We start from the raw sequence: 17,651 nt of genomic DNA on the forward strand, positions 1-17,651 counted from the left end.
TACAATAAATAATAATACAATAACAATAAACAATAATAATGTCAATGCCCTCCAAGTAAAACCACCAAGAACACAAGTGTGGTTGGATGAGACTGGATTTATTGACTCACTGCAACAAGTGAGAACTCACAGCAAGGCAAAGTTGAGAAGCCTCAGTAAGAGACATCAGTAAGTTACTGTAGGATTTAGGTACATGCTTGGTGAGGGTGTGAGGGCAAAAATCCTATTGGGTATCTTAATAAATCTTCTCTAGAAGGTGGGAAGAACACAGTGAGCCTCATGCTGCCATCAGTGGAAACACAGCAGTCACTTCCATCAACCAGTTAGGGGAGGTTTGGTCCTGTTTGTGGTTTGGACTTCCTTTTGTCTGCATTCAAACAGGATGAAGTGGTCTGGTTTCCACTTTGCGCCATCACAGTCCCAAAAGGGCTGTGTCTGATATTGGTGGTCTATGATATTGTTGGCGGCCAATAGGACACCAAGGCCCAGCTGACAGTGCCAGGCCAGTCTGAGCCGCTTTTCTCTGGCTCAGAAATAACAAGCAGTCGCAGAGCACTTCCTGTGTACCAGACACTGCTCTAAATAAACCCTTGCCGGTATTAACTTTAATTTTAATCCTGAGCCTGCCTCCTAAAGCCCTCCCTGCATTTGCTCCTGCTTCTAGCTCCAAGACTGCCCTGCGCATCAGGAGCAGCAACACCCAGGTGGAGGATGTGAAGACTATGCCAGTGAGCAGCCACCTGGTGCACCATCTCTCGTGCCCCAGGTGCAATCGGCTGCGCCTCCACTCCTTCATGCTGCCCTGCCACCACAGCCTGTGTGAGAAGTGCCTGCGGCAGCTGCAGAAGCATGCCAAGGTCACAGAGAACTTTTTCATCCTCATCTGCCCTGTGTGCAGTCGCTCACACTGCATGCCCTACAGCCACAAGATGCATCTGCCCGAGAACTACCTGCGCGGGCGCCTCACGAAGCACTACATGCAGCAGCATGGCTACCTCAAGTAGCGCTCTGACTGCTCCACCGGGCCCACCCTCTGTCAGGTCTGCTGCAGCCGGCGAACCGCCTACAAGCGCTGCATCACCTGCCGCCTCAACCTATGCAACGACTGCCTCAAGACCTTCCACTCGAACATGGCCATGCAGGACCATGTCTTCGTGGACACCAGCACCAAGGACCAGGACGAGAAGGTCTGCATCCACTACCCATCCAGACGCATCGAGTACTGCCACAATGACAACAAACTGCTCTGCACCTTCTGCAAGGCCACCCTCCACAACGGCCATGACACTGTCAGCCTCATCGACGCCTGCTCCAAGAGGGCCAAGTTCAAAGCAGGTCCGGGCCCCCTTTTCTCCTCTCTGAACTCCAGTTCGGGCACTGATGGGGGGAATGACCTAGGCAGTCTGCACAGTGAGAGCCTTACCTCCGCCTGGTGAGGCAATCCAAGCACAGGGGAAAGCGGAGCTAGGCTGCAACTTACTGCCCTGAGGTTCACCCCCAGCAACAACCACCAGCCGCCTAGCCTCCTTGTGCCTTAGTTTCCTCCCCTGTAAAATGGGGGTAATCGTAGTACTGCCCTCCGTGGGTGGCTCTGAGGATTAAATGAGTTACTCTCCACGAGTGTGCAGAAAACTACATGGCACATAGTAAGTGCATAAGGATTGTATAATCTTGGTTGTAATCTTCATGACCCTGGGCCTCATTTTCTCCTTCGGAAGATGGAAGCTTTGATCCTGTAGTGTCCTGAAGTTCTGTGAGCCTCTCTTAGGTGTTTTGTCAGTAAAGTTGGATTTCTTCAGTATTTTCCTGATCTGTAGGGGAAAGAATGAAGTCAGTGTTAGAATTATCTCATTATCTCAATTTTAAATTTTACTGACAGATTCTTCCCAAAAGTTGCGAACAACAAAGTAAGTGAACTGGTAGCAAACACATAATAAGAAGAAAACTCAGAAATAGCCAAAAATGGTCTGGTCAACAGCTTGTTTTTCCTCTGCATGCCTGCTCGTGGTTATTTTATACTAGATACATAGAATATAGTATATATAGTATGTGTGTGTATATAGATATATATACATATATCTATATACACACACATACACATGCATATACATATATGTATACAGATGAGACTGACTCTCATTTCCACAATGGAACTCAGTACAGCAGTATTTTACAGAGCTCCACAAAGAACCCCATAATTTCTGGGTGTTTGTCCACCTGATTAGACATGAGGATATCAGGGATTCTTTCAGGGCTTTTTGCCTCTAGTAATAACTTCCTTGAATAGAGGCCTACTTAACCCAGGATTGTGTCTAAACACAGGAGAGGCAAATTTTCTCTGAGCTACACAGAAATGTCCTATTGGACAGAGAGGTGTGTCCGACATGGACTTTGCTAATTCTGTCACCCAGGGCCTCTCACCAGCATGAATATTTCAGGAATACCTTGTTTCTCAATTGGCCCATACCTGGTAGCATTGTCAAACAATGTTTATTCAGGTTTGGAACCACTACCAGGGAAGCCTCTACATTAAAGAAACCCGCCAGGGGCCATGTCGCCAGCAGTGAGAGTCCCATAGGTTCACAGAGGGTTTTCTGAAGGTGGACCCCCTGCCTGGGGTTGGCTAGGTTCTCTGGGGTCTCAGCAGGGGGAAGGGGCTGCTGCCTGAAGCCTGCTGTAGACCCCATGCAGTCATAGCAAGAGTGGGTCTTTAACACAGGAGAAATCTAGGAGAGTTTTCTCCAGTCTAGGGCACCTAAAAGTCAGACAGTGAGGTTTAATTCAGGGTAAGAGGGACACCAGTACAAATTCCAGAGGTAGGGAGAGAGCAGGGACCACTTTCATGACATATCCATTCAGATACAGGTAAAGGATTTAGCCTATCCTTGCTAAAGGAGCTCCCCCCCCACCAAATTTTTTTAACCAGTGTTTAACCTTGCTTTTATGGACTCACTTCACTTTCAGGAGCAGGGGGTGCCATAAATCTTCATTTTAAACAGATCTCCAGGTAATTCAAAAACAGGTGATCTGAGAACATACTTTGGGAAATTCTGGGCCCTAAAGAAATGCATGCCCCTGTCATAGCATCCTCTGCACTGTAGCGTCATTGAACTTAGGAGTCCCTTAAGCACTGGTGCCCTCTCATATTCATATCTGTATCCCTTGTGCCTAGAAAGCCATGTGACATGTAACAGGCATCCCGTATATGTTTGCTAAATGACTGAATCAACTTAAAATACAAATACCTTGTGAGAGGACACAAGATGAATTGGGTTCTCCTAGAAATGTAACAGTGGACTCATTCTTTTTTTTTTCGTATCATTAATATACAATTAATTGAACAACATTATGGTTACTAGACTCCCCCTATTATCAAGTTCCCCCCACATATCCCATTACAATCACTGTCCATCAGCATAGTAAGATGCTATACAATCATTACTTGTCTTCTCTGTGTATAACAGCGGACTCATTCTTTTTTTTTTTCAACACACACACTTTTTTTATTAGGGTATCATTAACATACACTCTTATGAAGAATTCACATGAAAAACAATGTGCTCACTACATTCAGCCATATTATCGAGACCCCCCCATACCCCATTGCAGAACAGCGGACTCATTCTTTTTTTTTTTTTTTTAGATAAGTATTTTTTATTGAAGGGTAGTTGACACACAGTATTACATTAGTTTCAGGTGTACAACACAGTGATTCAACATTTATATACATGATAATTCTAGGTACCAGCTACCACCATACCAAGTTGTTACAATATTTTGACTATATTCCTTATACTATACATTACATCCCGGTTACTTATTTATTTTACAATTGGAAGTGTGTACTTTTTTTTTTTTTTGTGAGGGCATCTCTCATATTTATTGATCAAATGGTTGTTAACCACAATAAAATTCTGTATATGGGGGTCAATGCTCAATGCACAATCATTAATCCACCCCAAGCCTAATTGTCATCAGTCTCCAGTCTTCTGAAGCATAATGAACAAGTTCTTACATGGAGAACAAATTCTTACATAGTGAATAAGTTACATGGTGAACATTACAAGGGCAGTCATCACAGAAGCTTTTGGTTTTGATCATGCATTATAAACTATAAACAGTCAGTTCAAATATGAATATTCATTTGATTTTTATACTTGATTTATATGTGGATACCACATTTCTCTCTTTATTATTATTATTTTTAATAAAATGCTGAAGTGGTAGGTAGATACAAGATAAAGGTAGAAAACATAGTGTAGTGTTGTAAGAGAGCAAATGTAGATGATCAGGTATGTGCCTGTAGACTATGTGTTAATCCAAGCTAGACAAGAGCAATAAAACATCCACGTATGCAGAAGGTTTCTCTCAGAATGGGGGGGGGGGGAGTTCTAAGCCTCACCTCTGTTGATCCCCATTTTCTCACCTGATGGCCCCCCTGTGACTGTACCTGTCTTAGGTTGTTCCTCCCTTGAGGAATCTTACCCGTCTCTGGCTAACCAGTCATCTTCCGGGGCCATACAGGGAAATGTTAAGTTGGTAAGTGAGAGAGAAGCCTTATTGTTTGAAAAGGTTAGCTTTTTACTTCTTTGCATATTTTATGCCCTGTGGCTTCTATGCCCAGCATTTGTCTTGAGGTGTCTTTACCACTTGGAAGAATTATGATACTCGGTAAATTCGATATGAGGCACGAATTCTACTTAAGGGTTATAATTAGGAAGGAAGAAGAAAAGCTATAGAAGTAGCAGGCAGAAGAAAACCTGGGAAGATTGATTATTTCTTTGACATATCCTCTTGTAGAGTAACTTCAGTATGTATAGGTTTTAAACTACTGATTAAATTGTACACACACATTAACATAATAGGAGTACAGTTACATAACCAAAGCATACCTGTAATTACCAGCCATCTCCAGTGAAACCAAGAAAACCAGTTAGGCACCTTAGGCATTTGTGAAAACTTATCTATAATATGGTGGATATTGTCCAACTGAACTTGAACAGTCTGAGAGAAATCAGACAAATTAAAACAACCCATTCCTGGGGACTGTTCACATCCCATATGTTCTTTTAACAGTAAATAGTCTGTAGTTGTAAGATTTTGGAGCACTACAAGTTGCACTTCTCCTAATTCTTGGTTGAGTTCCAACAGTTTAGATCCAGTCAAATTTGTTGTTTTGCTGTATGCACAGGCCAGCTTAGATATCTCCTTCTTCATTCCCATGGCAAGTCCAGGAACTGGTGGGATGAATGCGTCTACACCTGTAGCAGTGCATGGATCTTTGTTAGGGTTTTTTGATGGTCATCTTCTGGCATGAGTCTTCCCGAGAGTGCTGATGTTGGAAGTTCTTTTTCATATCGTATCTTAGTTCATTTTCGGGGTAGCCAAATTAGGCTTTGATCCTCTGTATAAACACAAACAGACCCTTTGCCTACACTTTTATATGCCCTTTATATCATTGTGTAGAACTCATTGGAGGTCACCACACAGGAACTGCTTTTTCTTTTTTTTTTCTTTTTATTATTAATCTACACTTACATTATGAATATTTTGTTTACTAGGCTCTCCCCTATACCAGGTCCCCCCTATATACCCCTTTACAGTCACTGTCCATCAGCGTAGCAAAATGTTGTAGAGTCACTACTTGTCTTCTCTGTGTTGTACAGCCCTCCCCTTTCTCCCACCCTCCCATGCATGCTAATCTTAATACCCCCCTTTTTCTCCCCCTCCTTTATCTCTCCCTACCCACCCATCCTCCCCAGTCCCTTTCCCTTTGGTACCGGTTAGTCCATTCTTGAGTTCTGTGATTCTGCTGCTATTTTGTTCCTTCAGTTTTTCCTTTGTTCTTATACTCCACAGATGAGTGAAATTATCTGGTATTTCTCTTTCTCCGCTTGGCTTGTTTCACTGAGCATAATACTCTCCAGCTCCATCCATGTTGCTGCAAATTGTAGGATTTTCCCTTTTCTTATGGCTGAGTAGTATTCCATTGTGTATATGTACCACATCTTCTTTATCCATTCACCTATCAATGGACATTTAGGTTGCTTCCAATTCTTGGCTATTATAAATAGTGCTGCGATAAACATAGGGGTGCATTGGTCTTTCTCATACTTGATTGCTGCATTCTTAGGGTAAATTCCTAGGAGTGCAATTCCTGGGTCAAATGGTAAGTCTATTTTGAGCATTTTGATGTACCTCCATACTGCTTTCCACAATGGTTGAACTAATTTACATTCCCACCAGCAGTGTAGGAGGGTTCCCCTTTCTCCACAGCCTCGCCAACATTTGTTGTTGTTTGTCTTTTGGATGGCAGCCATCCTTACTGGTGTGAGGTGATACCTCATTGTAGTTTTAATTTGCATTTCTCTGATAATTAGCGATGTGGAGCATCTTTTCATGTGTCTGTTGGCCATCTGTATTTCTTTTTTGGAGAACCGTCTGTCTGTTCAGTTCCTATGCCCATTTTTTAATTGGGTTATTTGTTTTTTGTTTGTTGAGGCATGTGAGCTCTTTATATATTCTGGACGTCAAGCCTTTATTGGATGTGTCATTTTCAAATATATTCTCCCATACTGTAGGGTTCCTTTTTGTTCTATTGATGGTGTCTTTTGCTGTACAGAAGCTTTTCAGCTTAATATAGTCCCACTTGTTCATTTTTGCTGTTGTTTTCCTTGCCCGGGGAGATATGTTCAAGAAGAGGTCACTCATGTTTATGTCTAAGAGGTTTTTGCCTATGTTTTTTCCAAGAGTTTAATGGTTTCATGACTTACATTCAGGTCTTTGATCCATTTTGAGTTTACTTTTGTATATGGGGTTAGACAATGGTCCAGTTTCATTCTCCCACATGTAGCTGTCCAGTTTTGCCAGCACCATCTGTTGAAGAGACTGTCATTTCGCCATTGTATGTCCATGGCTCCTTTATCAAATATTAATTGCCCATATATGTTTGGGTTAATGTCTGGATTCTCTAGTCTGTTCCATTGGTCTGTGGCTCTGTTCTTGTGCCAGTACCAAATTGTCTTGATTACTATGGCTTTATAATAGAGCTTGAAGTTGGGGAGTGAGATCCCCCCTACTTTATTCTTCTTTCTCAGGATTGCTTTGGCTATTCGGGGTCTTTGGTGGTTCCATATGAATTTTTGAATTATTTGTTCCAGTTCATTGAAGAATGTTGCTGGTAGTTTCACAGGGATTGCATCAAATCTGTATATTGCTTTGGGCAGGATGGCCATTTTGATGATATTAATTCTTCCTAGCCATGAGTATGGGATGCGTTTCCATCTGTTAGTGTCCCCTTTAATTTCTCTTAAGAGTGACTTGTAGTTTTCAGAGTATAAGTCTTTCACTTCTTTGGTTAGGTTTATTCCTAGGTATTTTATTTTTTTTTGATGCAATTGTGAATGGAGTTGTTTTCCTGATTTCTCTTTCTGTTGGTTCATTGTTAGTGTATAGGAAAGCCACAGATTTCTGTGTGTTGATTTTGTATCCTGCAACTTTGCTGTATTCCGATATCAGTTCTAGTAGTTTTGGGGTGGAGTCTTTAGGGTTTTTCATGTATAGTATCATGTCATCTGCAAATAGTGACAGTTTAACTTCTTCTTTACCAATCTGGATTCTTTGTATTTTTTTGTTTTGTCTGATTGCCGTGGCTAGGACCTCCAGTACTATGTTAAATAACAGTGGGGAGAGTGGGCATCCCTGTCTAGTTCTCAATCTCAGAGGAAAAGCTTTCAGCTTCTCGCTGTTCAATATAATGTTGGCTGTGGGTTTTTCATAGATGGCCTTTATTATGTTGAGGTACTTGCCCTCTATTCCCATTTTGCTGAGAGTTTTTATCATGAATGGATGTTGAACTTTGTCAAATGCTTTTTCAGCATCTATGGAGATGATCATGTGGTTTTTGTCTTTCTTTTTGTTGATGTGGTGGATGATGTTGATGGACTTTCGAATGTTGTGCCATCCTTGCATCCCTGAGATGAATCCCACTTGGTCATGGTGTTCAATCCTTTTGATGTATTTTTGAATTCGGTTTGCTAATATTTTGTTGAGTATTTTTGCATCTACGTTCATCAGGGATATTAGTATGTAGTTTTCTTTTTTGGTGGGGTCTTTGCCTGGTTTTGGTATTAGGGTGATGTTAGCTTCATAGAATGAGTTTGGGAGTATCCCCTCCTCTTCTATTTTTTGGAAAACTTTAAGGAGAATGGGTATTATGTCTTCCCTGTACGTCTGATAAAATTCTGAGGTAAATCCATCTGGCCCAGGGGTTTTGTTCTTTGGTAGTTTTTTGATTACCGATTCAATTTCGTTGCTGGTAATTGGTCTGTTTAGATTTTCTGTTTCTTTCTGGGTCAGTCTTGGAAGGTTGTATTTTTCTAGGAAGTTGTCCATTTCTCCTAGGTTTCCCAGCTTGTTAGCATATAGGTTTTCATAGTATTCTCTAATAATTCTTTGTATTTCTTTGGGGTCTGTCATGATTTTTCCTTTCTCATTTCTGATACTGTTGATTTGTGTTGACTCTCTTTTCCTCTTAATAAGTCTGGCTAGAGGCTTGTCTATTTTGTTTATTTTCTCAAAGAACCAGCTCTTGTTTCATTGATTTTTACTATTGTTTTATTCTTCTCAATTTTATTCATTTCTTCTCTGATCTTTATTATGTCCCTCCTTCTGCTGACCTTATGCCTCATTTGTTCTTCTTTTTCCAATTTCGATAACTGTGACATTAGACCTTTCATTTGGGATTGTTCTTCCTTTTTTAAATATGCTTGGATTGCTATATACTTTCCTCTTAAGACTGCTTTTGCTGTGTCCCACAGAAGTTGGGGCTTAGTGTTGTTGTTGTCGTTTGTTTCCATATATTGCTGGATCTCCATTTTGATTTGGTCATTGATCCATTGATTATTTAAGAGCGTGTTGATAAGCCTCCATGTGTTTGTGAGCCTTTTTGCTTTGTTTGTACAGTTTATTTCTAGTTTTATGCCTTTGTGGTCTGAAAAGTTGGTTGGTAGGATTTCAATCTTTTGGAATTTACTGAGGCTCTTTTTGTGGCCTAGTATGTGGTCTATTCTGGAGAATGTTCCATGTGCACTTGAGAAGAATGTGTATCCTGTTGCTTTTGGATGTAGAGTTCTGTAGATGTCTATTAGGTCCATCTGTTGTAGTGTGTTGTTCAGTGCCTCTGTGTTCTTACTTATTTTCTGTCTGGTGGATCTGTCCTTTGGAGTGAGTGGTATGTTAAAGTCTCCCAAAATGAATGCATTGCATTTTATTTCCTCCTTTAATTCTGTTAGTGTTTGTTTCACATATATTGGTGCTCCTGTATTGGGTGCATATATGTTTATAATGGTTATATCCTCTTGTTGCACTGAGCCCTTTATCCTTATGTAATGTCCTTCTTTGTCTTTTGTTACTTTCTTTATTTTGAAGTCTGTTTTGTCTGATACCAGAATTGCAACACCTGCTTTCTTCTCTTTGTTGTTTGCCTGAAATGTCTTTTTCCATCCCTTGACTTTAAGTCTGTGCATGTCTTTGGGTTTGAGGTGGGTCTCTTGTAAGCAGCATATGGATGGATCTTGCTTTTTTATCCATTCTATAACTCTGTGTCTTTTGATTGGTGCATTCAGTCCATTTACATTTAGGGTGATTATTGAAAGGTATGAACTTATTGCCATTGCAGGCTTTGGATTTGTGGTTACCAAAGGTTAAGGGTTCGCTTCTTTACTATCTCATTGTCTAACTTAACTCACTTGTTGAGTTATTATAAACACAGTCTGATGATTATTTCTCTCCCTTCTTATTCCTCCTCCTCCCTTCTTCATATGTTGGGTGTTTTGTTCTGTGCTCTTTTTAGGAGTGCTCCCATCTAGAGCAGTCCCTGTAAGATGCCCTGAAGAGGTGGTTTGTGGGAGGCAAATTCCCTCAACTTTTGCCTTTCTGGGAATTGTTTAATCCCTCCTTCATATTTAAATGATATTCGTGCTGGATACAGTAGTCTTGGTTCGAGGCCCTTCTGTTTCATTGCATTAAGTATATCATGCCATTCTCTTCTGGCCTGTAGGGTTTCTGTTGAGATGTCTGATGATAGCCTGATGGGTTTTCCTTTGTAGGTGACCTTTTTTTTCTCTCTGGCTGCCTTTAATACTTTGTCCTTGTCTTTGATCTTTGCCATTTTAATTATTATGTGTCTTGGTGTTGCCCTCCTTGAATCCCTTGTCATGGGAGTTCTGTGTACCTCTGTGGTCTAAGAGGCCATTTCTTCCCCTAGTTTGGGGAAGTTTTCGGCAATTATTTCTTCAAAGACACTTTCTATCCCTTTTTCTCTCTCTTCTTCTTCTGGTATTCCTATAATGCGTATATTGTTCCTTTTCGATTGGTCACTCAGCTCTCTTAGAATTCTTTCATTCCTGGAGATCCTTTTATCTCTCTCTGCATCAGCTTCTCTGCGTTCCTGTTCTCTGTTTTCTAGACCATTAATGGTTTCTTGCATCTCGTCCATTCTGTTTTGAAGCCCTTCCAGATCTTGTTTTATTTCTGTATTCTCCTTCCTTAGTTCTTGCATATTTCTCTGCAAGTCCATCAGCATGGTTATGACTTTTGTTTTGAATTCTTTTTCAGGAAGACTGGCTAAATCTATCTCCCCAGGTTCCTTCTCAGGGGAAGATGTGGCAGATGCCGAAGCTGTCTGGGTTAGTCTTGTCTGGATCATATTTTTTTGCCTTTTCATGTTGACAGGTGCTATTGACTGTCAGCTGGGAGGACCAAACTTTTCACTTGCTACTGGCCTTTCTTTACTGGGACAACTGCAACCCCTAGTGGCCTGTGTTGGGTAATCACGTGTAGGCTGGGTCTTTGTGTCTTGCCCAGCCAAAGTATAGGAATTTTCCTTTCTGCCTTTCTGTGGGCGTGTTTTGCCTTAGGCTGTTTCTCTGCTTTCGCAGCGCCGGGAGGGGTAATGGATGGAGGGGGGGGGCTGTTTGGCTGTTTACCTCCATGAGGGATCTCAGAGCTGTTGCCCAGGGGGTTAATGCACCTGGTTTTCCCTGTAATTTCCAGCCACTGAGCTGTGACCTGTGTTGTTTCCATCTAGCTGTTAAATCCCTGTCCCTTTAAGACTTTCAAAGAGCACTGGCTTTTCTTTGTCACAGGGGCATCAGCTTCAAAACCCGCTCAGAGGTCTTGCTGCCCTATTTCCCTAGTTTCCAGCCCTCCACGCATGCACTGTGTCTGCGCTCTGGTGCGGGTGGCTGGGGCTGGGTGTTTAGCAGTCCTGGGCTCCCTCTCCCTCCTGCCAAGAGCTGGGGGAAGGTGTGCTGGGGTCCCACTGGCCGGGGCTTTTATCTTACCCCTTTCACCAGGTGCTGGGCTCTCACACATGTCGATGTAGTCAGGCTGTTGTCCTGTGTCTTCTGGTCTCTCTTTTAGGATTAGTTGTATTTGTTGTATTTTCAAAAATATATGTGTTTTTGGGAAGAGATTCCCACTGTCCTACTCATGCCGCCATGTTGGCTCCGCCTCAGTGGACTCATTCTTAAAAGGCAGTGGGAGAAAGACAAGAGGGAATCAAGATGAATCTCAGAGAGCCGAAGTCCACCAGTGGGGAGAATGTGTGTGTGGAAGAGCAGCTTCAGGGAAGGGAATCGCCGGACTCCCACTGCTGTCTAGGGCTGGGTTTTGGCAAATGAGGCATGGCAGCATTTAGAAGTTATCATCAGAAATTTAATTATTTCTCCTATCCCTGCAACAGTTCAACTTTCACACAGGGAAAACCAGTCACTTCGTGGCATTGTCCCTTCTCAACTCCGACTTGCTGACAAATGAAGTCTGGTGAACACTAATATCAAAGGTGGCCTTGAACTTCCAACTTCAGACTCAAGGCCACAGGGATTACTATTACAAGATTCAAGTATGCCAGGGAAGGCTGGCTGTTATACATGAGGGAGGTATTAGACAAGGAACAAGAGAGGGCTGTGCTGAGGGAGGCCACATGCAGTTCATAACCCTGATCTAGAATGTTTCAGCCCAGCTATAAGTACCTTCCCTCCCTCTCCATGAACTTCCTTGGAATCCAAGGTAATTTTCTCCAATTTGCTACTGCCTTTGACATCTGGGGAGATGAAAATTTTAACTGAAATAACTACCTTGGTTATTTTGCAGTCCGATGTGAAACTGACAATGACCTGATGGAATTCAACATTTTAAAAATCAGCTTCAAAGCTGACAAGGAGGTAAAGTGAAGAGAGATCAGAAATGGATTTCTCAAGCTGTGCAGCATTCTACAGGAGAAAGAGAAAGTCATCATGGAGCAGACAGAGAATCTAGAAGTGTCCAGGCAGAAGGAGATTGAAAAATATGTGTACATCACAACCACAAAAGTGAATGAAATGGATGGCTTGATCGCCTACTCCAAGGAGGCCCTGAAGGAGACAGGCCAAGTGGCGTTCCTGCAGTCGGCCAAGATGCTGATGGACCAGATCAAGGATGGCATCGAGAGCACCTTCAGGCCCGACCCACAGCTCCGGCTACACTCCTTCCACTATATGCCCTTGGACTTCACCAAGCTCTCCAGTGCCATCCACAAGCTCTTCCCCACAGGACCCAAAAAGCTGTGCCCTTCAGGGGACTCCCTGCCCTCCTGCTACCCTGTGCACTCGGAAACGGTGATTGCCAGGAAGCTCACCTTCAGCACCCACAACTTCGGCAACCAGCAGATCTACCAGTGAAGCACCTCCTTGATGTCTTTCAGTGCCCCTGGTGGCAAGAAGTCCAAGATGGGTCTGGAGGCGTCTGGGCGAGCCCAGTCAGCCACAGCTGCCAAACCCACAGATGGCCTCTACACCTACTGAAACACAGGGGCAGAAGGCGAGCCTGTGCAGAGTGGAGGAAGCTTCCACAGCTGGTACGCATTCAGTGATGGCTCTGTGAGAACCCCAGGCCCCATTGTTATCTACCAGGCTCTGGTGTATCCCCGAGCTGTCGAGTTAGTAAAGGCTGTGTCCCTGTGTGGAGGGTGGGAGGGTGTGGGATATGGAACAGACATGAGTAGTCAGGAAATGTTGCACTTACCTCTTTGACCTCTAGTGTTGGGTAGCTTCAATCTGCTCCTCTGGACTCTTTGTGGTCATCCCACTCAAAAGGGATAAGTTCCTGAAATCTTAAGTTGCCCAAGAGTGGCTTAAACCAATGTATTTAGCTCATAGAATTCATCAGAAAATCCCAGCCCTACTTCAAAGGCAGCTTCTCAGTTGAAAAGAGAACCCGATTTGGGAACCAAAGTAATTTAGAGAGACTGCTTGGAGAGTGTAATATTACCCGAAGGAATATCTGTAATAGTAGAAAGAGCACAGAAACTGGCATTAGAAATGCAGGCTTCATGATCTATCTGCTGTGATTCCTCTAGATTGCTACCTTTCTTAAAGAAAATATCCAGACTCCCCATGATTTGGAAAGATTGGAGGGATATCCCCAGTGTCATTCCAATTCTTTTTGCCTGAGAGCCAACATTTTTTGGGGGGTGTGGAAGGGGCAGTGGGTCTCCCACAGACCTCTGCAGCAGCCACCACCTAGCCTCAGGGGACATGACTCTACCTTGAGCCTCCTGACCTACTATGGCCAAATGGCCTTTCCCTTAAGATTCCTCTCAAATCCAGCTGAACTTGAGTTGTTCACAGAATGTTTCACTAAAGTTCAAGGAGGAAAAAAGATAACTCGCAACTAGGTATTCCACTCCAGCAAACCTTGCCTCCTCTGGGCCCCCCACAGGGACGTGTCCCGGGACCACTCACGGCCTGCTTCCACGTGCCCACCTTTTGCCCCCAGAGTCTTGGAGCTCTGCCAGAGACTCTTGTCATCCTTGAAGTCTATACATCTATGTGCGCCTGGAGATCTTGTTACAGTGCCAGTCCCGAGATCCTGTGCTTATAACAACCTTCAGGTGTTGCCTTTGCTGCTCATCCAGAGACCACACTTTAGCATCAAAGGTCTAAAAACAAGATAATGAAAGCCAGACCTAACTAAACTCTACTTTCCCACTCTCCTGAAACAAAACAATCTATGTTTTGGAGTCTATAATTGACACTAAGCAGGAACATACATTGAAAGTTAGAACGTACCCTCCCATGGGCTATGGGACACAGCAGTGTCTCTGCCCTACAAAGAGGGCACACCCACAACTGAACAGCTGAACTTTTTCATTTCTAGATAGTATTAGAACAGCAAATCCTGCAGTGTATGTGACATTAGCTCAGGAATGACATTACGTCTCATCCCCCCGCAACTTAGACCACTTGAGAAGTTAGCAGGATCTTGCTTTGGAGAAGGAATGGTGATGTTTTCTATACTTGGGCTTGGAGAACAGTCACCCCCTGCCGCCCATCAGTGGTCCCTGGGTGAGCTCAAGAAAGGACTCTACACAGGAAGACCTGGTCAAGGCATTGGCTGTCAAGAGAGGACATCTACACCTAATGCCAGACCGTGGCATTTGATGTAAAAATATCAGTGATCCTTATTTTAGGACCAGTCACACAGGAATCATACAGCTCAGTAATGCAGAAGATGAAACCTGTGTTGACATTTCTCTCAGAGGGTGGTTGACTAACAAACCCCTTAAGGCTTTCAGCAGAGAAAATATTCTTAAAGTTAGTCTTGTAGCTTGTCAATATGTATCTTAAAAATCCTAAAGAGCTTTTAATAAAATTTTATTTTATTTCCTAGAAATCCCTCTTAAGAAAATGATTCAAAATTCAGATGAAGATTCCTGCCCAAAGTGTTCATTGCACCATTATTTATGAGTGCAAAATTAGAAACAACCTAAGTTTTCAACTACAGAAGAATTAAATAATTTATGGGGCAGTTATTAAAATGGTGCTTTACTGAATTTTTAATGATAATAGGCAATATGTAAAATATAGTAAGTGAAAGAAAACAGGAATCAAAGCAGTATAAACCAAATTATACATATTTGTGTGTTTGTGTGTATTCCAAAACTGGAAAGAATAATGAATAATTAACCAAATTGTGGGATTATAAGTGATACTTACTTTCTTCCCTTACACCTTTCCTGTATTTCCCGAGTTTTACAATGAGTGTTTGTTTTACTAATCACAAAAAAGTAAGTTAATTTCTATTAATAAGTTATATAAATATATCAAAAGTTTTATAAGTATAAATATGTAAAAATAACTAAATTAAACAAATTCATAAAATTTAAAAGTTTATATGCTAATAAGAGTAATTATAAATTAATTTTATAAATAAAATGAAAGTTCAGTTTATTAAAATTAAATGAAGCATGCAAGATCTGTTAAAAATATAATTATAAGGGCGGAGCCAGGATGGCGGCGTGAGTAGAGCAGTGGAAATCTCCTCCCCAAAACACATAGAGCTATGAAAATATAACAAAGAAAAATCTTCCTAAAATAGAGACCACAGGACACAGGACAACATCCAGACCACATCCACACCTGCAAGAACCCAGCGCCTTGTGAAGGGGGTAAGATACAAGCCCCAGCCTGGCGGGACCCGAGCGCCCCTCCCCCCGGCTCCCGGCGGGTGGAGAGAAACCGGAGCGGTTTTTTTTTTTTTTTTTTTTGGCGAGCGCTTTTTGGAAGCCTTAGAGGGACGGGCCCCCGTTGCTGGGGAGGCAGGGTGGCGGGACCGGTGAGGAGGTGCCTGGGAACGGCGCCGGAGAACAAAGAATATCCCGCGTTTCTCCCTGCGAGACCGGGGGGCGGGTGCCTGAGACCGGTGCCTGAGGACGGAGGAGGTCGCGCGTTTTTCCCCTTTTTTTTTTTTTTTTCTTCTCTTTTTGGCGAGCGCTTTTTGGAAGCCTTGAAGGGACGGGGACCCCAGTGCTAGGGAGGCACGGTGGCGGGACTGGTGAGCGGGTGGCTGGGACCGGCGCCTGAGGACAAAGAATATCCCCCGTTTTTCCCTGCGGGACCGGTGGGCGGGTGCCTGAGACCGGCACTTGAGGACAGAGGAAATCGCGCGTTTTTCCCCTTTTTTTTTTTTCTCTTTTCTGCGAGTGCTTTTTGGAAGCCTAAAAGGGACAGGGACCCCGGTGCTAGGGAGGCAGGGCGGCGGGACTGGTGAGCGGGTGCCTGGGACCGGCACCTGAGGACAAAGAATATCCCGCATTTTTCCCTGTGGGACCGGTGGGTGGGTGCCTGAGACCAGCACCTGAGGACGGAAGAAATCGCGCGTTTTTCCCCTTTTTTTTCTCTCTTTTTGCCGAGTGCTTTTTGGAAGCCTTGAAGGGACAGGGACCCCGGTGCTAGGGAGGCAGGGCAGCGGGACTGGTGAGCGGGTGCGTGGGACCAGTGCCTGAGGACAAAGAATATTGAGCGTTCCTTCCCTGCGGGACCGGTGGGTGGGTGCTTTTTGGAAGCCTTGAAAGGACAGGGACCCTGGTGCTAGGGAGACAGGGCAGCAGGACCAGTGAGCGGGTGCCTGGGACCGGCACCTGAGGACAAAAAAAAAAAAAAAAAAAAAAAATCGCTTGTTTTTTCCTTTTTTTTCCTTTTTTTTTTTTCTCTTTCTTTCTGTTCCCTCTCTCATTGTTGCTGTTGTTGTTTTGGTTTGGAGAGTGCTTTTTGGAAATCTTAAAGGGGCAGGACAGGTCACTTAGACCAGAGGCAGGGAATCTGGGGATCTCTGGGCACTCTAACCCCCTGGGCAGCAGGGAGCACAGAGGCCCCTTACAGAGATAAATAGTCTCCTGGCTGCTCCCCCTCCAACGGGGCTCCACCATTTTGGAGGAACAGCCCCAGCCAGGCCAAGCCCACAGCAACAGCGGAGATAAACCCCAAAGCAACTGGGCAGGAAGCAGAAGCCCTGTCTGCGCACAGCTGCCCAGCACAAGCCACTAGAGGTCGCTATTCTCCCAGGAAAAGGCTACAAACCAACAAGAAGGGAAGCTCTTCCAGCGGTCACTTGTACCAGCTCTGCAAACTATCTCTATCACCATGAAAAGGCAAAACTACAGGCAGACAAAGATCACAGAGACAACACCTGAGAAGGAGACAGACCTAACTAGTCTTCCTGAAAAAGAATTCAAAATAAAAATCATGAACATGCTGACAGAGATGCAGAAAAAAATGCAAGAGCAATGGGATGAGATGCAGAGAAAAATGCAAGAGCAGTGGGATGAAGTCCGGAAGGAGATCACAGATGTCAGGAAAGAGATCACAGAAGTGAAACAATCCCTGGAAGGATTTATAAGCAGAATGGATAAGATGCAAGAGGCCATTGAAGGAATAGAAGCCAGAGAACAGGAACGTATAGAAGCTGACATAGAGAGAGATAAAAGGATCTCCAGGAATGAAACAACACTAAGAGAAATATGTGACCAATACAAAAGGAAAAACATTCGTATTATAGGGATACCAGAAGAGGAAGAAAGAGGAAAAGGGATAGAAAGTGTCTTTGAAGAAATAATTGCTGAAAACTTCCCCAAACTGGGGGAGGAAATAATCGAACAGACCATGGAATTATACAGAACCCCCAACAGAAAGGATCCAAGGAGGACAACACCAAGACACATAATAATTAAAATGGCAAGGATCAAGGACAAGGAAAGAGTTTTAAAGGCAGCTAGAGAGAAAAAGGTCACCTATAAAGGAAAACCAATCAGGCTAACATCAGACTTCTCA

At 43.3% G+C, this 17,651-nt stretch overlaps 1 protein-coding gene across 1 annotated transcript in view; it reads left to right on the top strand.

The window, feature by feature from the left end:
• The window catches only part of TRIM42 (tripartite motif containing 42), a 48,515-nt gene that overhangs the window by 3,201 nt on the left and 27,663 nt on the right, over positions 1-17,651 (top strand). Inside the window, 2 exon segments of the mRNA XM_073232268.1 lie at positions 665-1,335; positions 12,157-12,983. Coding sequence (XP_073088369.1) covers positions 665-1,335; positions 12,157-12,983 — 1,498 coding nt within the window.

This window comes from Manis javanica, chromosome 3, assembly GCF_040802235.1.
Source record: "Manis javanica isolate MJ-LG chromosome 3, MJ_LKY, whole genome shotgun sequence".
NCBI classification, from domain to species: Eukaryota; Metazoa; Chordata; class Mammalia; order Pholidota; family Manidae; genus Manis; species Manis javanica.